Source organism: Lissotriton helveticus, chromosome 4_1 (genome assembly GCF_964261635.1).
Source record: "Lissotriton helveticus chromosome 4_1, aLisHel1.1, whole genome shotgun sequence".
NCBI classification, from domain to species: domain Eukaryota; kingdom Metazoa; phylum Chordata; class Amphibia; order Caudata; family Salamandridae; genus Lissotriton; species Lissotriton helveticus.
Genome location: NC_136063.1, coordinates 721813782 through 721839133, shown reverse-complemented (window position 1 = coordinate 721839133; position 25352 = coordinate 721813782). Strand labels below are relative to the sequence as shown.

Below are 25352 nucleotides of genomic sequence, written 5' to 3'. Positions count from 1 at the left end.
GGCTGGACTGTTCCTATGAGGCACAGGGTCAGACTGATTTGCATATAGCCATGTCTGAACTGGGGTGGCAGAGTGGGCTAAAGAACGGTGATGGATCAAACCCAGATCTTTTGACTGGCTGTGAGTGTTTGATTGGTTCAGATGCTCCGTCCATCACCACCCCCTTTTGTACCGCTTTGGCTCCCATAAGTGTGGCAGGGTATGCTCAGACTTGAGTCCCTTGCTCACTTTGCCACTGGATTCATGCAAGCCGGGCTGAAGACGGCTGGAATGCCAGAAACCGGTCCTCGGAAGCTTGTTTGCGGTCCAGGGAAGGCATGGCTTGGCAGTTCGGGCTGGACTGTTCCCATGAGGCACAGGGTCAGACTGGCATATAGCCATGTCTGAACTGGGGTGGCAGAGTGGGCTAAAGAACGGTGATGGATCAAACCCAGATCTTTTGACTGGCTGTGAGTGTTTGATTGGTTCAGATGCTCCGTCCATCACCACCCCCTTTTGTACCGCTTTGGCTGCCATAAGTGTGGCAGGGTATGCTCAGACGTGAGTCCCTTGCTCACTTTGCCACTGGATTCAAGCAAGCCGGGCTGAAGACGGCTGGAATGCCAGAAACCGGTCCTCAGAAGCTTGTTTCCGGTCCAGGGAAGGCATGGCTTGGCAGTTCGGGCTGGACTGTTCCCATGAGGCACAGGGTCAAGACTGATTTGCTTATGGCCAGGTCTAAACTGGGGTGGCATGGTGAGCAAAAGAATGATGGATTTAACCCAGATCTCTTGACTGGGGGGGAATGTTTTGATTTGTTCTGCATTCAGTCCATCAATTGTGTGTCTTTAATGTGAATTTTCAGTCTTGGGAATTAAAAGAATTACGTTTTTCAATGGTAGAATACTAATGTATGACGTGTTGTAAATTCTGTGTTGGTTTTTCCAAATGAAAATGCCAGTCCAGTTGAGTCAGCCTCAATATAAGCTCACCTGGGGGTATGTGAGATACTTAAGGGTTACATGTGTGTTCAAGTATGAAATAGAGAAAAATAGAAAATGACACCCAAGGTTTTTACTCCTTCTCCCATACTACATTTTACCATTTAGAAATTCTGTTTGTTTACTTATAAGCTATCCCGGACAGATTTTCAGGATCACCGCCGATGTCAATTTGAAAATGATCTCCATTTTGAAACATTGCTTGTAAATTAATCTTATGAGGATATCCTTAAAATCTGGTTTAGGTTCTGCCATCATTACCCAGCTTCCTCCTCTCGAAAACTCTACATTAGCAACAGAATGTATTGTCCTTTTGTGATATCTGAAAATGTGCTCATGACTGAAAAATAATAGAGAACAACACATTTATGTTGCCATTTTAATGAATCAGTTTGGTTTTAAATATATGAAACTCGGAGGTTAATATAGAAGTCATCTAGGATCTTGAAAACATAGTCTAGAGCACAAATGACATTGAAGAGGTTAAGGTTAACCGGAAAATTCTAAATTCTGGCCTTTAACACTGGAGCAGTACTATAATGGCCAGTATAGCCCACTACGATGGGCTAGAAGGCTATAGTAATGCATTTACTTTCTGTAATGAATAATTTGACATTTAAATACATCTTCAAACCGAGAACTGAAAGGAAACTAGTTTTGCGCATTTTTCATTCAACTTGGCTACATTTCCTGTAAATTGACCATCCTTAATATTAATTGAGTCATAGCGTCTATAGCTGTCAAGTTACAAATGTTTTCAACTAAACTAGTCACCACAGTTAGACAAGTACTGATGTAGCCCTTGCACTGAACATAGGCATTCAGGCATGCACTGCAGATCACTGCATAAGTATGTGTTTAACTATGAGCAGGCAACAACACATAGGGCCAGATTACGAGTTTGACGGTGCGGCTGCGGGACCGCACACAGCCGCACCACCAAACCCGCTTGATAACTGTCCGCCAAATAATTACTTTTTATGTAATTGACAGGCAATTCTTTTGCCATTCCCACAGCGGTGCCTATAAAATAGGCACTGCAATGGGAACGTCACAGTAAGCTCCAGCATGGCACGTGCTCGAAAGTCCATGCCATACTGGAACTTCTGTGCATGCACATGGGAGCACATGTTGTGCCCCACTGTGTGCATCCACAAGGCTTGAGGCATAAGGAGGCTCTGCAGGCCCCCCTATTGTTCATCTCCACCACTGTTTTCATGGAGAAAAGACCTCCATGAAATCAGTGGTGGATATGAAAGTTGCAATATGCTTAACGGGACCGTGGCGGTCCTGCCAAGCACATAGATGCCTCTTGTCAGCAGCGCAGCTGCTAGGGAACGACGGTTCCCTTGCATAGTCGGCGGTACCACACTGGTACGACCACTAGGGTTGTAATGTGTCATTCGGAAGACCCCCACCACAGTGCCACCACGAGTCTGGCTGTCCTCGGATCGCCAGACTCATAATTAGGCCCATAGGGATCACAGAATCACACTACACCATCGTTTTCTTCAGTGCAGGCAGACCCTCATGGAAATGTGTGCCCAAGGTCCCTCAAACTTAGAAAGCAAAGAGGCTGAGGAATACCACTGTGGTGAATTCAGTGCCTAAATTCAGCAAAGAATACCCCAACCTGCAGTGGGGAAAATTCTGGTTACAGGCGTAGCATTGTACAAATCCAGGATTAACAGATCCTGGTTTGCTTATGGATAGGGAGGCTCCCAATCCTATCCCTACCAATTGAGTATACAATGCACAATATAGGCCCCAACCCAGGTAGACTTTGTTCTGTATTTAACAAAGAAACTTTGTTCCTCAATTTGTTTGCGTTACAGAAAGGCCAGAACACACTGTATGTAGTACGAGCGTGCATGAGTCACACCAAAACTAACAATTTTACCAACAGCATGGACCGCTCAGTTTGTTTAATGGGAAATACAGTATTTGTGATCTACCTAGGGAAATACGAGAGTGAGACACACCTCTAAAACTGACGTAGATCTTTCCAGAATAAGATGTACTCACCCCTTGAATGTTTCCTGAAATAAACAGAAATTCTTGAATAATAAGCTGTTTTTTCAAGGATCTTAGAGAGGGAATTATATGTTCCCAATTAAGTCTACTAGCTACATTCTGGATCTTCAGAGGTTTGTATGCGGCGGTGTTATTTGAAACATTACTTGGAAAATTAAGACAGAGACATTGAAAATAATGTAAAGTCGAAAAAATGTTGGCATGGAAATCACTGTTTTGGCAATGAAGTTGTTTTCACATATAGACTGCAACATATGTACTTGAGCTCTCATCTAAGTAAACATTGGCAAAGCCAGTCATGTTGGCTTTTGTGAAGTTACAGGGTGTTTACCAAGTTTTACTAATACAACACAGATACAGCATGCCCAGGAGCAGGATAAGCTTCCTTAACACAGAGAACAGGTACAGAGCATGTGGAGTGCAAGGTTGCATCATCCACCCACTCTCACACACACACATGCATACACACATGTATATATTGAAGAAAGAAGAAGGGGAGGTGGAAAGAGAAAAACGGAAGACGGAGAGAGAGGTGAATAGAGGCTGGTGAGTCAGTGATAAGAGCGTGAGGTGAGAGAGATAAGTTTGGGGCAAAGAGCATAATCTGTACACACGCCCAGCAACACAGAGACACAGAATTACTACTGATTATCCGCCTTCTTTACTGCACTTACTTAGAATACAATACAATACAATACAAAACACTTCCCCAGTGCTGGTTTAGTCAGATCAAAAAAGCATTGAGGTCGTAAAGCCAACAACACAAGCAATATCCGTGTTGAATTATATATTGCCTATTCTAGTAAAACATAATTAAACCTTCACTCAGAAAACTGAAAATAACTTACCACAAGAAGGGAAACACACTTTCATGCAGCACACAGTGCTCAGAAGGGTTAACGTTGTCAGGCTACAGATTCCAAATAGTACTCCACAAAAGGCATAGAAAAGGCAAGTATGTTTACCGTAAAGCCACCTGAAAAAAGGAAATGGTCATTACATAAACCGAAAAAAAGACTTGAAAAGTCAGCATACATAAATTGATAGTGAAGGACGATATTAGATTTAAAGTTTTGTGTTTGCCAGCTAGCTCAGAGTTCACTAGAAACTTTCTCGAATAGGCAAGGAGGATTTTAACCTCCCTGGATAGACAAGAAGGGATTTAGTTTCTGACAACCATAGAACATGACAACTTTTCTCTCCCCTAATAAAGAGTGTATCTCTAGAGTCGTGTGAAAACAAAAGACAACTTATTTTACTCAGTCAGTTCAGTGCATTCTTAGTTTCACCAGATTGTAGAGAAAAGGAAGAGACGGGCGTGTTCAATAAAAATATGTTATTTATTGATCAGTCTCCTTTCTCATACAAGAGAAATGAATCGCTATTATTGTAATACTTATAGTTAAGTAAAGTGCATACAGTAAAGACAGAATTATAAAATAATACTGTAAAAGCATTGATATGGTTTCTGAGCCATATGATACTTTAAAATGGATAAAATAGATACATACATATATACATTTGACTAATCATACTCAACTGGTGCTTCTAACCACGCCTACCCCAGTGTACCTGACCTAAGCCTAATACGTGGGCGGGAGTAGATAAGTAGCAGTTTAAGTTAAGTTTGTTTTGCCAAGGGACTGACTCGAGAATTCTCTGCAAGGGGTTATTCAGTTCTGTACCTGAGATCTAGAATGGTGGAGGGCTGGTATCTCTTATCCCAGGTCTTGATATTCCAGCTGCCTGCGAGGGCTGCTTGGAAGCGCCGGAGCTGGATTTCTCAGCAGGAGAAAGCCAGCGTCTTGTTCTCAGCGCGTCAGGAAGGCGAGGCAGCGCCTGTGGGCTTCGCTCTCTGCTGGGCTCCTCGGCACGTCTCGCTGCTCCAATCTCGTCACCACCGCATGTGTTTGCTTAAGGCAATGTCGGTAATATTTATACCTGAAAGGTGCCGAGATTGACGTAAGGATGGACATATATACGTCAATAAGGATGTCATATGAACGGGCTCGTTCGCACATTCTTTTGCTGAAGTTCTCGGTGAAATCAAAACAATGGCTATGGGAATTTCCCAGGTCGCTGTAGGTTTGATTTGTTTTGAGAACTCCGTATGCCTTATCAGGGGCTGGAGGAATATCGCTTGTCTAATTAGATGGCATGCGTTATGACCTAATCAGATAACGCGCTTCTGTGCCGTGGTGTGGCTTAATCAGATAACGGTTTTTGCACCGTTGGATGGCTGCTAGTTAATTATTAACCAAACCAGGGTCAGGAATAGGGGAATCGATACAGTACCTATAGGAATACATCACACCCACTCCACGTAGACTATGTCCATATTTACAAATCTAGGCATAGTGAAACCAGTAGCGTTTGTGTATACCGTACCACCCCAAAATACATTCATATGTGTCCTGAAAAATTGAAACTACGAAATATACGAAACATAATCACATGTACTATATGTACAAGCAGTCTAATAATGCTACACATATAACGCATATTTTAAATTCATCATAAAAAAAAATGCGAAAAATACACATGAAATGGCTCTTAATACAGAAAAAAAAAGTGCGAGACCATTTCATCACAATCATAAAGGTCTGTATGAGAGTGCTAGAGGATAGCGAATGTCTCGTGACTACCTAAAATAGAAATGTAGTTCTCTAAGAATAATGTCTACTTTAAGCAGAAGATAAGTGTCCCAAAAAATCGTAAATATTATTGAATTGGGGAAAAAGCTCTTGCAGTCTGAGAAAATGATGAGAATTTTTTTTTTTTCATATCGCTTTTTAAAAGTTGAAGGCCAAATTCAGCATGTGGGGCACTCCAAGTGCTAGTTTGCTCAAAGTTATTCCTGCTGCTCTGGTGAAAACATCATATCATTTAGACTGTTGAAAAAACTGTCAACAGCTTCTTGCGTAAGTTCCACTAACTCGGAAAAAGTTTTTACCATGCATTCATGAGCCTGAGCATGATTGCCTCCATTGATGTTTTGATCAGCATAGCTGACTGAAGGTCGTACCTGATCGATGCTGCTTTCATCTTGTACTTCACTACCCCTCAATCGTAGTGGTGAAGTCTCCACGAATGCCGTCATCAGGATTGGTAGCCGCTGGGGACAGCACAATGCATGAGCCGTTACCGGACCCAACAAGGTATCTGCGTCCATTGGCACATCCGATTGTAGTGCCAGACAGGTGTCCAACACGCATTCTTCGCCGCATAGCAAGCACCTTAATACAGGCATAACACAACTTTGCCACATTGGTCTAAATGAAAGAGACCAAGTCATGTTCAGGTCCCGAAGCCGTGCTAGTCCAAGGACTTTAGTTATGCGGTCCCGGTAGCCAATGGCTAGGATCATTTCTTCCCTTGTCGCAGGTGTTTTGTCTGTGACATGGTTTGCCATAGCGAAATAACAGGATCAAAAATAGGAAGCCTGCCACTAGTCCCAAAAGGAGAGGAAGTCCGCCAAAAATTGAATGGACAAAGTCTGGAAAAATACCCAGGATGGCTTTGAATGGAGTTAAAGCACCCGAAAACACTGCTTTAAATACACTGGAGACACCAGTGGTATCAGAAATATTTAAGATTTCGTTCAGTATTTCTGCAAAATGTATGGGGGAATTAGTTGATAATAATGAATGAATCTCTTCTGTTGTCCTTGCAACTTGGAGATCATATGTTTCATTTGATGACGTGAGCCTAGTCGGCGTCTGTAGGAGCACAGTCTTCATTCTGCTTAAAGTATCTATTCGAATAGAAGCAATTTTCAAATCGGGCCATAACCTTGCCTCCCTGTCTGGAGAATCGTTCGGGAACAATACTCGTTCACAGCACATGACCTTCCTAGTCACGGTTATGAGATAAGGTTTTCCGGGCAGCAAACTACAACATCTGCGATCTACTATTAGAATGTAACTCCCGTTCGAGAGTCTCCTAAAGAATGGTTCTATTTGTGTTGCAGGTGTGCCTAGCTGGTAACATGAAAGGTTATTTGAAGTCCCTTCACAGGCTCCATGCAAGCTAATACCCTGACACAGAAGTGTACCGCTTAGTGATTTTGCACAATTATTGCCACTGAGAAACACTTTCTGGCCTTTATTACTGACACATTCGTGTGTATAGGGCAAGTTCCATATTGACTTAATGTATCCTTTACCCAACCTTTCATACTGGCCTGCCTGTATATATTTTTGGCAGAATTGAAACTGGAAAGTAGTTATCGGAATATTTATTATTCCATGTATTATCCATTCAATGACAGGTCGTTCTGACATTGTCAATGGTAATCTCTCAAGTCTTTCAATGCTCAGAATTGTATAGTCAGCACCCTTCTGTGCCAAACTGATTTGTTTATCAGTAAGGTTAAAGATATTAAATAATGACGTTGTGTTGATTAAACGCCAAGGCACATAGCCAGAACGCAGATTTTTTAACGTCCAGCAAAGCTGTACAATAGAACGCAATTGGGACTGACCGTGTTGTAACATCAGTAAGTCTTGCGATAGTATATCGATTGCTGAAGACACAATGCTGTCCAGAGAATATATTCTGGAGGACAGAGTCATTAACCCATTGTCCACCACAGAAAGTGATTTTTCCAAATGAATACGGTCAATTTCCGTATTTTTTCTGCTGTCTCAATTTGAGTTACTTTCCAAACTTCGTTATAAGCTGCATATATAGAGGCCGCTATGAAACGTTTTTGACGCTGTTTGCGTGGTCCCAATATGAAATCACGCAAGTCAGCACCTTCTGTAAGTAAAGTTAGGTGTTGCTTAATTTCAGCCAGTGTGGACGTTTGTAGCCATTGAAGGCAGAGCTTGCCCACGCTGTAGGTGGTTACTATCCCTGGATGTTGTCTTTGGGAATATCTAGGGTCTGGCCTGGTCAATTTGAACCCCTGTATTTTGTTCAAGAATCTGTCTTGACAGTTATTTGTGTCTGTGGGCCAGATCAACCATTGTTTCCATTCAGGATGTGTTCTGTTTTGGTTTAATATATGGTTTACGTCTATCTCATCATCTATAGAGCTATTACTGCTGACTGTTGGTTTTGGAATAGACGGTTTGTTCAAATCTTTGATTTTGGCTAAGCCAAGACAGGTAGTTTGTTGAATAGTGTCATTCAAAAATATCATTTGTTCTGGGATCATGCAGGCTCTGAACAATGATTCTATACCTTGTACTTGCCAATCTTTTGTACCCCAAACAGTTTTTGTTTCAATGTTACTGTTCCAGAAATCAAAACTAAATGTATTCATTTGCTCAAAAAATGAATCTGAATATATCAATTTTGTGTTGGTAAGCATGGTCTTCATACCTGTCTTATTTGACAATTTGAAATAAAATGTTTCTGCATTACTTGTGTTAAACCCTGAAAAGTATGAATATTTATCATAAAATGTTTTCGAGCTATCTTTTGGAGGAGTAGCACAATGTTCCCATTGGCTATAATTTAAAACATTTCTAGGTTGTGCAGATTTATGGAGATAATGGTTACCATAGTGGTTATAGCAGAACATTTGATCATAATTAGACAAACCCTGCAAATAATCATGTTCTGTAAATTTAGCAGACATCACAAGATCAGACATCATAGCATTAATACTTTCAAAGTCCCAATCCACAGCAAATGTGCTTGGTTTTACAAAGTCACTCAATGAGATCTTGACTTGGTGTGAATACTTCAGGATTTCAACTGGACCATAGATTTCATAATCAGTTTTGTCCCATGCTACACCGCCTGGTATAGGATTGGCTGTGAAGTTCACTGAAGAAAGTTCTCTTTTCTCGATGTGTGAAGATGTGTGTGGTTTAAGGACCAAGTTGATTTTCTGGCTTGCTGTGTCCATTTTAGCATATTTTCCTTCAATGAAATGTCCCAAGCATAGTACCATGATGAGCCAAAGAATGAGGATAAATGCACCTAAGGCCACCCAAAATTCAATCCATGGAGAAATCAGATAGGTTTCTTTCAGCTGTTGAAGAAGTTCCTTAGCTTTATCTTTAAAAGTTTTTGTTGATGGCTGCTTCTTTGCTTCACTCAGGTCTTCAGATGAATCATCGAAGTTGATGAAGTAGCCGGATGCTGTTCTGTCAATTGTTCCAATTGCTTTTGGATTTTGCTTTGTTTCATTAGCAAAGTCTGCAGTTACATCATCATAGGTTGTTGTTTCTTGATGAAAAGCTTTGATTTGGGTTTTAAGAGGTTCAAGTTCCATTGCTTTGTTGCATAGTCCTTGTTGATTCACTGTAGATTTTCCAAATGTGATCAGTCTTCCAGTTTGAGCCTCTGTATTCGTAGCAAACATTGGTGTTCTGCTACTTCTTGGGAGTCCACTTGGCCTACTATTTGTTATCGGCCACATGATTGTGGTTTAACCAGGTCGATGGATATGACTCGGTTCTCCTTTTTACCAGCAAGGGGCGGTAGTACTACTGATCTTGTCCCGTTGATAGACAAGACAGGAACTGCTTTTCTGTAAGAAGGCCCAAATTCCTTCTTTACCGCGATCTTTTCTCTGACCAGATCCCCGACTTTTGGAATCCAGACAGGCCTTGCTGGGACAGGTGGTTTTTCTTCAGTGGTTGTTGGCTGTTGTTTCAACTTTATGTTGCTCAGGTCTTTTCTTGTTTCATTTAAGTCCTGCAAAATAGCCAAACGATCTTTGATATCAAAGCTTTTGTCTTTAACCACTGAAGTCTGACTATCAAGATCTTGGATCATCATTCTAGTCCCGAACAATAGTTCGTACGGACTGAACCCTTTCAGAGAATTCCTTGGCAGGTTATTCAGACTACGTTGGACACTTATTAAATGTTTGACCCACCCAGCTCCCGAACCTAATACCTTTTCCGTTATAGATTGCTTTATGTCTTGGTTTTTTCTTTACACCATCCCATATCCCTCAGGAAGGAAGTGAGAAGAGTCCCGCTATGCAATGCTCATTTGGCCATGCTTCCCTATAAGCTTGAGGGCTAAAGGGAATACATTATTCAAAACGTAGCATGCTCCTAGCGTATATGCCATTATAGACTTGCAAATCTTTTTATAACAGTCCAGACGTCAGCCGAGCGCTGGGGTCTACATTATAAGTGAAAATTAGTCTTTTTATGTTAATATGACGCTTTTTCATGATGGGTACTTTCTTATTGTTGTTGTTTATCTGGAGCGAAATGCTATGACAATAGTCCTCCTCGCTCGCCACTGCGATCTCTGTTACAGTCTGGGCAGTTTTTTACAAAAATGTGATGATGCAGGCTCATGCCTGGCCACCAGTACACTGATTGTAATTCTTCCAGAGAATCTTTTTGCTTAAGGTGTCTGAGACCCTCCCCCATATGTGTGTCTGCTATTAACAAGCCTCTCCTGTCCGTGTTTGGAATTACTCTATCCCCCACTCCAGGGATTCGAGCAAAAGGGACTGAGTTTGCATCGATTATGTATGTATAATTGAGTGGATAATTGATCGGTAGCGCTGAGCAGTCGCCTTTTAATGACGTTTTCACCGCCAGCACAGTTTCACCGTCAATGTGTTTTACTGCACGTTTTTTTGTAGCTACGGAAGACGATTTACTTGCTACCGCTGTGGCTGTCTCAGCCAATGAATTCCCTGCAACGTGAACGCCATCACGCTGATGACTCAGTGAATGTATCACGTGAGTTTTTGGTAGTTCTTTCTGTAAAAGAACTACTTGTTCCCAGAGCACTTTTTGCTTTATTGTTGCACCTGTGTCATCTTTGTAACCGTTTTTAATCCATTTCTGTAAGTCGTTATTGTATGATTTGACGCAGTAATACGAATCGCACACTATAAGTGTCGGGAATTCGCGATCGGCATTATCTAGCGCCATTTTCAATGCTATTATTTCAGTTTGTAGTTCTGAATTATTTTCCACTGAGTGTGTTTTTGTAAGTAGAGGTCTTAATTTACCTCCGCGCCACACTTCTTTTACAATTTCGCACATGGCGTTGTAAGCCAGCTCTCCCCAAACTGAGGGTTGAGCATGTCCGTCTGTATATATTACACAGGCGTATTGTCGTAAAGGCAGAATGTCGATTGGCAGAGGATATTCTCTCTCATATTTTAGAAATTTTAATTCTTTCATTTCCGGGTCAAAATAGTATTTTACTTTGTCTGTAGCAACAGAATTTACCCATTGTACCCATTCTGGATTTAGTGCAGTTGTCGGTAAATTACATGGTGTTGTTAATGCCTCAAAAGCTGATTCTGCTGTTCTGACTGTAACCTGTCTACCGTCTGCTTGGCATTTTTCCTTTGCTACAGCTGTTTGAACCGCATAAACAATGCTTTCCTTAATGCTGAACCTTTTTTCAGCTTCTGTGTACAAATGTGATTTGTATGCTATTGGTACCTTCTCTCCCTCATTAGAGGTCAGGTATGTGAATCCGCATCTTCCTGGGATGACTCGAATCACAAGGTTGCGTGTGTTGTCACGTGTTTGTAATTTTGTTTTAACTAACATAACTGTTTGTAAAGATCTCAAAATTTCTGTGTGTTTTTGAGTCCAATTGATTCTTTTAAAATCTGGTTTTATTAGATCATAGAGAGGTTTAATTCTCTCTGCATAATTTATAATGTAAGTTCTTCCGAAATTTAGGAAGCCTAGAATTGATTGTAAGTTTTTCAGTGTTCTAGGTGCTTGGATTACAGCACATTTCTCTAGGAAATTGTCAGCCAGGCTTTTGCCTTCACTTGATAGTTCATATCCTAAAAACAGGACTGTTAGATGGGCAATTCTTGACTTTTTAAAGTTGAATTTGTAACCCTCTGCTGCGAACCCAAGTATTATGGTGTTCACTCTTTTCAAGTGAGTATCCAAGTCATCATCTGTTAGATAGATGTCGTCGACATAAGATAATGCCTCGTCATCATATGTTTGTAGCAATTCTGTTACTCTCGCTGAGAATAATCCTGGGCTGTTCTTGAACCCCTGGGGCAAACAACAGAATTTTTTTTGCGTGCCATTTATTGAGAACGCCGTCAAATATCTGCTCTCTGGTGCTATATTTTGACAAAAGAATCCATTAGAAATGTCTAATGTGGTTTTGTATTTTTTGTGCACTATGTTATTCATTAGTGCAGCACTATGCGAGTTTTGTACTGCAAAATGTTTTGCAACATGAGTTAAGGTGTCTGTAGTCGAAAACAAGACGATATGAATTGTCTGGCTTGGAGACAGGAAACAAAGGGTTGTTCATTTGTGAGGTGCAAGTTTCAATCACCCCCTGGTATTCAAGTTGATCTAGGATCTCTTTTACCTGTTTTTTAGCTTCTTGCTTAATCGGGTACTGCCTCTGTGCAGTAGGTTGTGATTCTAGCTGGATTTTGTGAGGAGGAGAGTCCTCATCCCATCCTACATGATTTTTATATAAGGCAGGGGCTTGAGCTACTGCCCACTTTCTTGCAAGTGTATATTTTTTATGATTTGGAATATGGTTTGAGAAGGCAGGCATAATTATTTCTTCGCCATGTGGGCACTCCCTGACAAACTCTGGAGGCCAGTCTCGTTCAGCTAGAAGGATGTCATAGCCCTTGGAGAGATTATCCCAAAATAGACCCCTTATTTTTCTAGTCTTATCCCCCTCTATACGCAATGTTATTTCATATATTTTATGAGGTTTGCTAACTCTGGTATCTGCAGTTTCCACCTGAATGTATTCATTCGTGTCCACTGTCTCCAGATGATTCATAAGGACTTTGCGAGCTATGCTCACTTCTGCTGCGCTGTCCAGCATTGTCTGAGCCCATTCTCCGTTTTTCAGCTGTGTCCTCAGTATTCTCGGCATTGTTAATTACTTTAATACTGGCTACCTTCTTTTTTGGAAATTTTAATTTTTTATTCAGATGAGCAGGTTCTTTGTCTTTGGACTTGACGTGCTCTTCCCTGTGTTCTGATCGTCCTCTTCTTTCCGATTTCTGCGAGGAAGTCTGAAAAGATTGACAGGGACGTGTATCAATATCTTGATATCTATCAGGTTTTTTTATATTATCCCTATTTCTAAGGTTGTATTTTTTCACAGAGGGCTCCCTTTGGGGAGACTTGCGTCCTTGGTCAGGAGATCTTTCTCTCCGCCGAGGAGACCTTCCTCTGGACAGGAATCTTTTTTCTTTAGGATTGGATTGTTTATTTCCATCCCAGCTCTTTTTTTGAGTGTTTAAATTATTTTTAATAAATACCTTTTCAGGACTTTCAACTAGTTGGGGTTTCACTGGTATTCCACCCAAACTATCTCTTCCTAGTTCTTCATAGGATTTTTCTATGATTCTGGCAATTTCAGATGGTTGGTCTGCTATATTTGTCTCTTTTAACCTCTGGCGAATCGCCACATTTGCTGCTTCTCCCTTTATGTTGGCTAATAATATTGCAGAGACCTACTTGAAGTCTTTCAGTAATTTCATACCGAGAGTTAAAGCGGGTTCTGGACCGTATTCATCTTGAATCTGTTTTAGCACATCTGGTATTACTGAAGTGGATGGTACACCATGTGTTTTTGTGTAAATGGAAGCAAAGACTGTTCCCCAAGTGTCACAGTCCTCCACATGTGGTGCGATTCCCATTGGAAGACAGATAGTCAGAATCCTATGTTTCTCAACAGGGGTGGTTTCTGGAAACACCGCCTCTATTTGAGTGATTTTTTGTGCTAGCCAGAAAGGAATTTGTTCCCGTTTTGCGGGTACTTTACCTAGACAGGACTGTATGTTCTGTGGTGTAATTTTATTTGTGTTCCCCTGATGAGTGATCATCTGTGGAATTTTAATTGCTGGTTGGATTGTTGAAGTCCGCATTACATATTGGACTAATTGTCAATGAATTTTTATTAATTGTTTTAGCTGTGCTAAAAGCTCTGGTGCAGGCATTTCTTCAATGTCTGGATGTGGTGTGTCTCCGGCTAGGACCGGCCACGTTGCCCCTGGTCTACCTAGTGGACCGAGCCTGGTGATGTGATTATTATGTTTTAGGGCGCCATGAAACAAGAGCAGGTGCTCTTGGAATTTGAGTGGTATTTCCACCTCCTCGAAAGGAATGTACTCATTAGGAGGTTCCTCTATTTTGTAATAGTGGAAGTCCTTTGTTACAGCGTTTGCTGCTGGAAAGTTTATCCATGAATAGAATACCTCTGTCTGCCGATATTCGTGTGCCTCAATTACGAATATGACTGTACCACCTCTTGGTGTCAGTCCATTTTCTATAAGTTTTAGGGTTATAGATTTTCTTATGTTGACCGGGATGAGTATTGCATCCGGGTCATTTTGCAGCAGAGTATTGTCTGCTACTAGGAGTTCAGCTGCTATTCTAACTGTCTCCCTTTCTTCTTCACTTTCTGTCATTTTAGTGACAGGAAGGTTATTCTGTTTGTTTGCAGATCAGGTTTCTATGGAAACAAAGATTAGATGCACAATATTTTGGAACAGTGTATCCTTCAACGTTGAATAAACCAAGAACCATACATAGGAGTCTCCTCCTGCGAGGTTTGGCGGATATGACCTTTCACCCACTCCAGACGTCTTTGGAGTATTATGGGAAAAAAGGGGTCTGTGTGAAAAAGCACGACTGAGTTACTCTAATGTCTTGCGTTAGTTTTATCGCCTATCCAAACGTTGGGCGCCATGTAGTGTAGTTCCTATTATCCCAATAGGCTCTGCGCATTGGAATAATATCTTCAATAGTATAGACCTAGGGCAGAGGTTAACTAGGTCTTCTACCGACGATATTAGACTTAAAGTTTTGTGTTTGCCAGCTAGCTCAGAGTTCACTAGAAACTTTCTCGAATAGGCAAGGAGGATTTTAACCTCCCTGGATAGACAAGAAGGGATTTAGTTTCTGACAACCATAGAACATGACAACTTTGCTCTCCCCTAATCAAGAGTGTATCTCTAGAGTCGTGTGAAAACAAAAGGCAACTTATTTTACTCAGTCAGTTCAGTGCATTCTTAGTTTCACCAGATTGTAGAGAAAAGGAAGAGACGGGCGTGTTCAATAAAAAGATGTTATTTATTGATTAGTCTCCTTTCTCATACAAGAGAAATGAATCGCTATTATTGTAATACTTATAGTTAAGTAAAGTGCATACAGTAAAGACAGAATTATAAAATAATACTGTAAAAGCATTGATATGGTTTCTGAGCCATATGATACTTTAAAATGGATAAAATAGATACATACATATATACATTTGACTAATCATACTCAACTGGTGCTTCTAACCACGCCTACCCCAGTGTACCTGACCTAAGCCTAATACGTGGGCGGGAGTAGATAAGTAGCAGTTTAAGTTAAGTTTGTTTTGCCAAGGGACTGACTCGAGAATTCTCTGCAAGGGGTTATTCAGTTCTGTACCTGAGATCTAGAATGGTGGAGGGCTGGTATCTCTTATCCCAGGTCTTGATATTCCAGCTGCCTGCGAGGGCTGCTTGGAAGCGCCGGAGCTGGATTTCTCAGCAGGAGAAAGGCAGCGTCTCGTTCTCAGCGCGTCAGGAAGGCGAGGCAGCGCCTGTGGGCTTCGCTCTCTGCTGGGCTCCTCGGCACGTCTCGCTGCTCCAATCTCGTCACCACCGCAGGTGTTTGCTTAAGGCAATGTCGGTAATATTTATACCTGAAAGGTGCCGAGATTGACGTAAGGATGGACATATATACGTCAATAAGGATGTCATATGAACGGGCTCGTTCGCACATTCTTTTGCTGAAGTTCTCGGTGAAATCAAAACAATGGCTATGGGAATTTCCCAGGTCGCTGTAGGTTTGATTTGTTTTGAGAACTCCGTATGCCTTATCAGGGGCTGGAGGAATATCGCTTGTCTAATTAGATGGCATGCGTTATGACCTAATCAGATAACGCGCTTCTGTGCCGTGGTGTGGCTTAATCAGATAACGGTTTTTGCACCGTTGGATGGCTGCTAGTTAATTATTAACTAAACCAGGGTTAGGAATAGGGGAATCGATACAGTACCTATAGGAATACATCACAAGGACTCCTAAGTGCCTTCTGTGAATACGAAAGTCTTAAAGTTAGGATTTTTCTCAGTTTAGGAGTAGTAAAGTTAGGACTCCTAACTTTAAGACTCCTAAATGCCTTCTGTGAATACCGAAAGTCTTAAAGTTAGGATTTTTCTCAGTTTAGGAGTAGTAAAGTTAGGACTGCTAACTTTAGGACTCCTAAACTGAGAACAATCTTAACTTTAAGATTTTCGGTATTCACCGAAGGCATTTAGGAGTCCTAAAATTAGGACTCCTAACTTCTGTGAATACCGAAATGAGTAAGTGCCTTCTGTGAATACCAAAATGGTGGTAAATTTAGGATTTTGTCTTAAGTTAGTTCTGTGAATCGGGCCCACCGTATTGCTGGTTACTTGTTATGCTGACCCATATTACCCAGTGTGGGTCTGGATGAGAGTATTGTGGTAAAGGTGTCTAGAGACTATCTATCCTGGATAAAGCAGTGGTTATGATTAAAAACTGATGAAAATTGGGTGCAGATATGACCCTATTCTCCAATAAATGCTTAAATTGGTTATATTCCAACTGAGATTCGACATAGTAGTTGCAAAAAAGCCTCCATATGTTCCCAATTTCAATCTCTTTATACAAGAATGCTATGAGCGAGAAATAATGTCAGATTATATTGATCAAGCATACAGTACATCACTTGTAAGAATATGTTAACTGCTGAATACATTGCTGGGCTTATGAGAAAAACACAACAATGCTTATAAAAACCACAATGAATGACTTCAGTTCTTCTTTATTATTTTTCAATGTACAGATGCTGTTGCTTAGCCTGCTGGTAAAATGTATGCTGAGAAGAAGCTGATAATTCTCTTGCCATCTGGTGGAAAATGTGCATTAAGAAACAATTATCTAGGTTAAATCAAATAATTCCACTAAATTAAAGCAATAAATTGCCTTCCATCAGACGATAATTCAAAGTTTGATCATATAACATCTGTATTACCGAATCAACATTTTTTGTGTCTGCTTACCTCTTGATTTTAGTGTGCTCATGAGAATTTATTAATAGCTCCCCTCCCTTTGGGTCTGGCTTTGATTCATCCTGAGTCTCCTAGCAATCCCAAAACTGATATATAAAATGGTATAATTTTCTGGCAGTTGCCAGTAGGTAGTTCCAGTTAGGACCTAGTTTCCATACCTTTGACACCGTTTGATATATCATTGCTAAATTTTCACTAAAAAAATTGCAACTCACATCTGCTGCTGTCTTGAAAGTTTCAGGGTGATCAGTTAAGTGGGAGCCAAGATAAAGGTATGGGTCTTGAAATGTGTTTTCCCTATGCATCTTCCCATAGGGACTTTAGACATGACTACAGCCAAATCTGGGGAACGGATTTACACCAAATTTGGCAGAAAGGTAGCTCCTGGTCCAGAAACAGCCCTTTTTGATATTTTGTGTAAATCCATTCAGTAGTTGTTAATGAGATATTAAAGGAAAAGGTAAATCTAGAGGTGCAAACCCTTTGCGAATCCTTGGTGACGTTTGCGAATCCACACGCCAACAGCAATGCTGTGATTGGCTGGCTGCAACCTGTGTAGAAAGTTGTGGTCACCATTTTACATAATGGGCCACGGTCCCGGAAGCGGGGGGGGGGGGGAAGGGGGCAGAAACTAAATGTAAAACTTATAGAAAGGGTAGGGTAGAAGTACCCTGACCCTATGGGTGCAATATAGAGGTCTCTAAGGTACCCCTTATGGGTACAAAATGCCCTAAAATTATGTTTATTTCCATGTGCAGAGATTTGTGAATCCGTCACTACATTCAGCATGGCCCCCCATGTACCACTCAGACACTGATGCACCCACTCACAAACCCACTCAAAATTGGGGGGGGGCAGAAACTAAATTTAAAACTTATAGAAGGGGTAGGGTAGAAGTACCCTGACCCTATGGGCGCAATATAGGGGTCCTTAAGGTACCCCTTATGGGTACAAAATGCCCTAAAATTATGTTTATTTCCATGTGCAGAGATTTGTGAATCAGTCACTACACTCAGCATGGCCCCCCATGTACCACTCAGACACTGATGCACCCACTCACAAACCCACTCAGACACTGATACACCCACTCAAAGACTTATGCATCCATTCACAGACCCATTCAGGCACTCACTCAAAGACCTACTCATAGACTCATGCACCCACTTATGCCCTCAATCAGACATTCACACACCCACACACAGACCACCTCAGACACTAGCGCATCAAATCACAGGCCCATTCAGATACTCAAGCAACTACTCCCAGACCCACTCATACACTGAAAGAACCATTCACAGAACTACCCAGACACTCATGTACCCACTCACAGACCCAATCAGATACTCATGCACCCACTCACAAACTGACTCAGACACTCATGAACTCACCCACAGACCTACTCAGACACTCAGGCACCCACTCACAGGCCTAGTCAGACACTCACACACTCATTCACAGACCACTCCGACATTCATTCAGCCACTCACATACCCAATCAGGCACTCACACACCCATTCACAGACTGACTCAAACCTTGCCCACTTACAAACCCATAGAGACACTCGCTCATAGATCAACTCAGACACTCATGCCTCAACTCACAGACCCACTAAGAGACTCATTCACCCACTCACAGACCCACACAGATACTGATGTATCCACTCACAGATACACTTAGAGACTGATGCACCCCCACAGATGCATTCAGACACTCTTAGACACTCATAGACACATACAGCTACTCACAAACCCACTCACACACCCATAAAGCTACTCCCAGACCATACAGCCACTCACACCTTCTCACCACCTCACAAATCCACTCACACAGTCAAAGCTACTCACACACTGACTCATACACCCATTGAAGCACTCAAACACCCATGCACAGACCCATACAGCACTCACACACCCAGCCACCAACTGATACAGCTAATCACACACCCACAAACTCACTCATAGACCCACTCACCAACCCATACAGCCACTCACACACCCATTCCCAACGGTTACAGGTTACAGTTAGGAAATATAATTTTTTTTAAACTCAAAATTCACACAAAAAAACAAAGGTTGTAGGGACATCATAGTTAGATAATAACATAAAAACCCTGCAGAAATTCACTGAAAAAGACGAGGGTTTCAAGGACGTTATAGTTAGGAAATTGAATTTAGAAAAGCCATAGAAACTCACTGAAAAAAACAAAGGTTACAGGGACATTATTGTCTGTAACTATAACGTACGCACCCGCAATGTACTGCTTATGACCTCACATATTACTTCCCTCATGACATGATCAGTGGCATCACTGATGACATATCAAATGATATCACTGATGACATCGTTGATGACATAATCCACAGAACCACTCACATGGCTACACAACCACTCACACACCCATATAACCACTCCAACACCCACTCAGATACATACAACCACTCAAACACCCACTCACACACCTATTTAACCACTCACATACCCACTTACACACCCAGACAACTACTCACACAGCCACTCATATACCCATACAGCCGCTTAGGGACCCGCTCACACACTGATACAGACAGTCACACAACTACTCAGATGATATATGTTACAAATAGTATCACTCTTTAGTATTACAGAAAGAATAGTAATTTGACTTATGCAGTAGCTTAGTAAATATAACTTTAAGTCTCAGAAACATTTACCAAACACTTACACTCACTAGATGATGTCATCACTGGTGTTATCATTGAGATGTCATCTGTGATGTCACTGCCCATGTCATTAGTGATGTCATATGTGAGGTCATAAGCAGTGCACTGCAGGGGTGTATGCTATAGTTTGCTCAGGTAACTATAGCTGCTGATTTTCACTGGTTTTGTATGAGTGAAGTCTTAGCCTAACTATAACGTCCCTGTAACCTTTCGTTTTTTTAAGTGAAAAAATGTATATATATATGTGTGTGTGTGTGTGTATATATATATATATATATATGATTAATGTTCCGCTTGCAGTCAAATGCATTAAAAACGGACGCAGACCCAGATTTATGTGCAGATACGTATTTAATCCATTTCGCCCTGCACCACCGCCATGACGTGTTTCGGGCAACTCAGTGCCCTTGCTCACATGACGCGCATGAGGAGTGCCATCCCTTTAAAGCAACAGTGTTTCAAGTCATTAGCATGGGAATAGAAAACACACTTATTGGGAGTGTTGTTTGTCTTAATGTTAATTCGACCATAAAGACCTTGCTTAACCCCTTTAAAGCGTTGTAAATAGACCTCCCCAGTGCTGCGCTGTCCATTGGAACTAGTGCTGAATGGACGTCCAACGGTCGTGCGCAGCACTGGGGAGGTAGTGGCCGTGACGACCGTTGGCCGACGGCAGCACTTAAGGGGTTAATACCCCACAATAGGCCGCTGGTAAACATTGACAGTTAACCCCTTCGATGCTGATGACGGAGCGGTTCCGTCATCAGCATCGGTTGGGCTGTGCTGATGACGGAACCGCTCCGTCATCAGTACAGCCCTCGGGGGGAGCGCTGTCGCTCCCCCACTGGGGGTTCGATCGTGTTTGTTTTTGGGGGGTTGGCAGCGGAAGACTTCGCGCTGCTCCCCCCACTCCCCCCCGCACTTCCTGGTGACTTCAGCGCGCTGTCGCGCACGCCGACGTCATCAGGAAGTGCCAGACGCGCTGGAAGCCATTTGCTTCCAGCGCGTCGAGCAAGAAGGTGAGTGTTTTTGTCTCCGGTTGGCTGGGGGGGCCATTTCTCGGTGCCTTGAGGCATCAGGGGGGAGGAAACACTGTTTCCTCTCCCCTGATGTCCCAATGCAGGGCATTCCTGGTTCAGGATCGCGCACAGCATCGCGATCCTGCACCAGTAATGCCCCACTAGACACCAGGGATGTTTTTTTTTCAGAAAAGGAAGCGACCCCTTGGGCAAGGGTCGCTTCCTAGGGCCATAATTTTGTTGTTCAGACTTTTCTGCCCCCCCTGGGTCAAGATCGCTCGTTTTAGCGAGCGATCTCGACCCAGGGGGGGCAGAAAAGCCCACTAGACACCAGGGATTCTTTTTTTTTGATAAAAGGAAGCGACCCCTTGGGAAAGGGTCGCTTCCTGGGGCATTTTTTATTTGTTTAGACTTTTCTGCCCCCCCCTGGGGGCAGATCAACCATTTTATTCGGGAATCTGGACCCCGGGGGGGCAGGAAAGCCCACTAGACACCAGGGATTGTGTTTTTATTCCTAAAGGAAGCGACCCCTTGGGCAAGGGTCGCTTTCAGGGCCATCAAAATGTAGTGTAGACTTTTCTGCCCCCCCTGGGGGCAGATCGCCCATGTTAGCGCGTGATCTGGACCCAGGGGGGGCAGAAAAGCCCACTAGACACCAGGGATTTATTTATAATTGTAAAGGAAGCGACCCCTTGGGGAAGGGTCGCTTCCTAGTGGCCCATAATTTTTTTTAGACTTGTCTGCCCCCACTGGGAGCAGATCAGCCATTTTTTGGGCCACATCTGGACCCAGGGGGGGTAGAAAACCCACTAGACACCAGGGATTTTAGTATATTTATAAAGGAAGCGACCCCTTGGGCAAGGGTCGCTTCCAGGGGTATTATAAATATTGTAGACTATTCTGCCCCCCCCCCCCGGGGGCGGAGTGGCTGTTTTTTTTTACAGTTTCTGGTCCCAGGGGGGGGATAGAAAAGCCCACTATACTCCAGGTTTTTTGTTTTTTATAGGGAGCGACCCCTTGGCCAAGGGTTGCTTCCTTGGGCCCATTTGTTTTCAGTATGTTCTGCCGTGTCTTTATTTGGCCTCTCTGCCCTCCGTAGGGTTGCTTCCAGGGGGCCCACGTTTATAATGATTCATAATCTTCCCCCCTTGGGGACAGACACCCCATTTGTGACATAGCCTGTTGTAATGTGTGTTGTTTTTGTTTCTTCTAATGTGTATTGTTTTTTTTCTCTTTAGATTGTTGCAGTGTGCGGTTCTGTTACTGGTGGTTCTGTTGTTCTGCTGTTTCTGTAGTTGCATGTGTTTGGTAAGAGACCTTTTTTTTGTTCAATTGTAATGTAATTGTTTATTTTGCAAAGTGTGTAGTAATACGAGTATGTTTGGTTTCTGTGTGTTGTGATTGTAAAACATGTTTTGCATTTGTTTTTGATGTGTCCTTCTGTAGATGTAAGTTTTTTTTTCTTCTTTCTAGTGGGATATCGTTGCCTATTTGCTGTGTCTTTGCAGAGTAGGTGCTGGTGAGTGTAGTTGTGTCTTGTAAGTGAATTGTATATTTTTTCTAAATATAGTTTTTTGTGAAAAAGTCTTACATTTGTTATCTTACTTTGCGCAGTGTTGGGGTTGTTGAGTTGTTTGTGCAGACTCCTTTATTTGTAAGGATAATGGCTAGCCGCCGGATTACTGCTCAGCAAGTTGTTGGAATGCTTTTTGATTCTTCCTCTGACCATGGTCCAGAGTCTGACTCTGATTCTGAGCCAGAGGTGGGAGGTGAAGATTCAGGTAGTGAGTTTTCTCTACACATGGCTTCATCTGATGATGAAGACACTTTGAGTGCTGATGAAGCTACTTTTGGTGTGGATGATGTGACTGTGGTTGAGGAGGACATTGCTGTGCTTGTGGTTGGGGAGGACATTGCTGTGCCTGTGGTTGCGGAGGACATTGCTGTGCCAATAGTGCGGCAAGAGACATCTGGGCTGCTGCCTGGGGCTGCTAGACTTCCAGTTGGTGTAGTGAGACAAGAGGCAGCTGGGCGGCAGCCTGCGGCTGCAAGACTTGACGATGAAAGTTCTGACCTCTGGGTTGCACCAGGCATGGTGCAGCCGGCATTGCCTGAATTTACTGGTGTTCCAGGGTGTAGGGTGAACACTGAAAACTTTTTGCCTTGATTTTTTCAAGTTGTTTATGGATGATGTGTTTTTGGCAGAGATTGTAGAGCAGACTAATTTGTATGCTGAAAATTTTTTGAGGGTGAACAGTGCCAGCCTTAAGCCCCACGCTAGAGCTACCCGGTGGACTCCCACAAATTTGGAGGAGTTTTTGGGTTTAACTTTTTTGATGGGCTTGCTTAGGAAACCATCAATGGCTTCATATTGGTCTACTAGTCCCTTTATGGCAACAGCTATATTTCCGGCAGTCATGAGTCGTGATAGGTATTTGCTTCTGCTGCGGATGATGCATTTTGTTGACAATAGTCTTGCTTTGCCACGAGATCACCCTGATTGTGACCGTCTTTTCAAGATTCGGCCTGTCATTGATCATTTGGTTGATCAATTTTCTGAGATCTTTTATCCTGGGAAAGAAATTGCAGTGGATGAGTCTTTGCTGTTGTTCAAGGGCCGCTTGGTATTTCGGCAATACATTCCTAGTAAGAGAGCACGCTATGGAATCAAACTGTATATGCTGTGTGACAGTGAGACTGGGTATGTCTCTAATTTCAGGGTGTACACTGGTAAGGGATCCAGGATTAACCCCCCTGGTTGTCCGTCGACTTTTGGAGTGACTGAGAAAATTGTGTGGGAACTTGGTCGTGGATTGTTTAACAAAGGCCATCATTTGTATGTCGATAACTTCTACACTGGTGTGCGGTTGTTCAGGGAATTGGCCAAAGTGGACACTGTTGCTTGTGGCACAATCCGCTCAAACCGTAAAGGTTTCCCAAAAGAACTTGTTTGTCGAAAGCTTGCTCGGGGACAGTGCAGTGCATTGCGTTGTGAGGAGCTTCCAGCTGTGAAGTTTTCAGACAGTAGAGATGTCTACATGTTGACTACAATACATGATGAAAGCACTGAACCGGTGACTGTTTGGGGTCAGGTTGCAGAAGTGCGCAAACCTGTGTGCATACTGCACTACAATAAGTACATGGGTGGTGTTGACAGAGTAGATCAGAGGTTGGAACCGTATGCTGCTCTTCGTAAGGCTTACATTTGGTACAAGAAGTTGGCTATCCATCTTTTCCATTTGGCATGCTTTAATGCTTTTGTTGTGTTACAGAAATCTTGTCCCAAGTCAAAGATGACTTTTGTAAAGTTTCAGGAGTCTGTAATAGGCAGCCTTGTTTTAGTGGAACAGGCAAGTGTTCCTAGAGTTGGAGTGGTGGAGGATGTTGCCAGATTGAAAGATCTCCACTTTCCTGATACAATTCCTCCTACAACCTCAAAAGACTTTCCCAGTCGGAGATGTAGAGTCTGTTGGCGAAGAGGTTTGCGGAAGGAGGTTCGCATGTACTGCCCCGACTGCCCTTCAAACCCCGGGCTGTGTGTACCTGCTTTTTTTAGATTGTACCACACGCAAAAGAATTTTTGGGAGTATCAATGAGTGGTAAAGTGAACTCGTTGGTCTTTATTCTGTAAAACTTATTGTTCAGTTTCAAAGTTTGTATTTGTGTAGTCTTTTTAAATTTAGTTGTCGAGTTAGTAGATTTGTATCAATTTGCAATTTGTTTTTGTTTCTCTTTTATTTAAAAAAAAAAACTAAAGTATGATGTTGGTTTGCGTGTAGTGTCCATTGTCTGACTGTGTCTGTGGACTGGTGCTTGTCTGGCGGTGTCTGCGGACTGGTGCTTGACTGGCGGTGTGCGTGGTCTGGTGTTTGGTTGGCGGTGTGTGTGCTCTTGCGCTTGCCTGGTGTTGTGTTTGGATTTGTCTTTGGCTGGTGGTGTTCGCGGAGTGGTGCTTGGCTGGCAGTGTGTGTGGAGTTGCGCTTGGCTGGTGGTGTGTGTTGAGTGGCGCTTGGCTGGTCGTGTGTGTGGAGTGGCGCTTGGCTGGTGGTGTGCGTGGAGTGGTACTTGGCTGTCTGTGCACGGAGTGGTGCTTGGCTGGTGTTGTGTTTGTGGAGTGGTGCTTGGCTGGTGTTGTGTTTGTGGAGTGGCGCTTGAATGGTGGTGTGTGTGGAGGGGCGCTTGGCTGGTGGTGTGCGTGGAGTGGTACTTGGCTGTCTGTGCACGGAGTGGTGTTTGGTTTGCGGTGTGTGTGGAGTGGCGCTTGGCTTGCGGTGTGCGTGGAGTGATGCTTGGCTGGTGGTGTGTGTGGAGTGGTACTTGGCTGTTGGTGTGCGCTGAGTGGTGTTTGGCTGGCGGTGTGCATGGTCTGGTGCTTGGATGGTGGTGTGCATGGAGTGGCGCTTGGCTGGCGGTGTGTGTGGAGTGGCGCTTGGCTGGATGGTGTGCGTGGAGTGGTACTTGGCTGTCTGTGCACGGAGTGGTGCTTGGCTGGTGTTGTGTTTGTGGAGTGGCGCTTGGCTGGTGGTGTGCGTGGAGTGATGCTTGGCTGGTGGTGTGTGTGGAGTGGTACTTGGCTGTCGGTGTGCGCTGAGTGGTGTT

The 25352-nt window shown here is 42.9% G+C and overlaps 1 protein-coding gene across 3 annotated transcripts in view; it reads right to left on the bottom strand.

Annotated features, from left to right (window-relative positions):
* The window catches only part of LOC144828837 (opsin-5-like), a 1422400-nt gene that overhangs the window by 474171 nt on the left and 922877 nt on the right, over positions 1–25352 (bottom strand). For all 3 annotated transcript variants that reach the window (XM_078687370.1, XM_078687368.1, XM_078687369.1), the window contains one exon: positions 3863–3990. In XM_078687370.1, coding sequence (XP_078543496.1) covers positions 3863–3990 — 128 coding nt within the window. The remainder of the gene's footprint in view (positions 1–3862; positions 3991–25352) is intronic.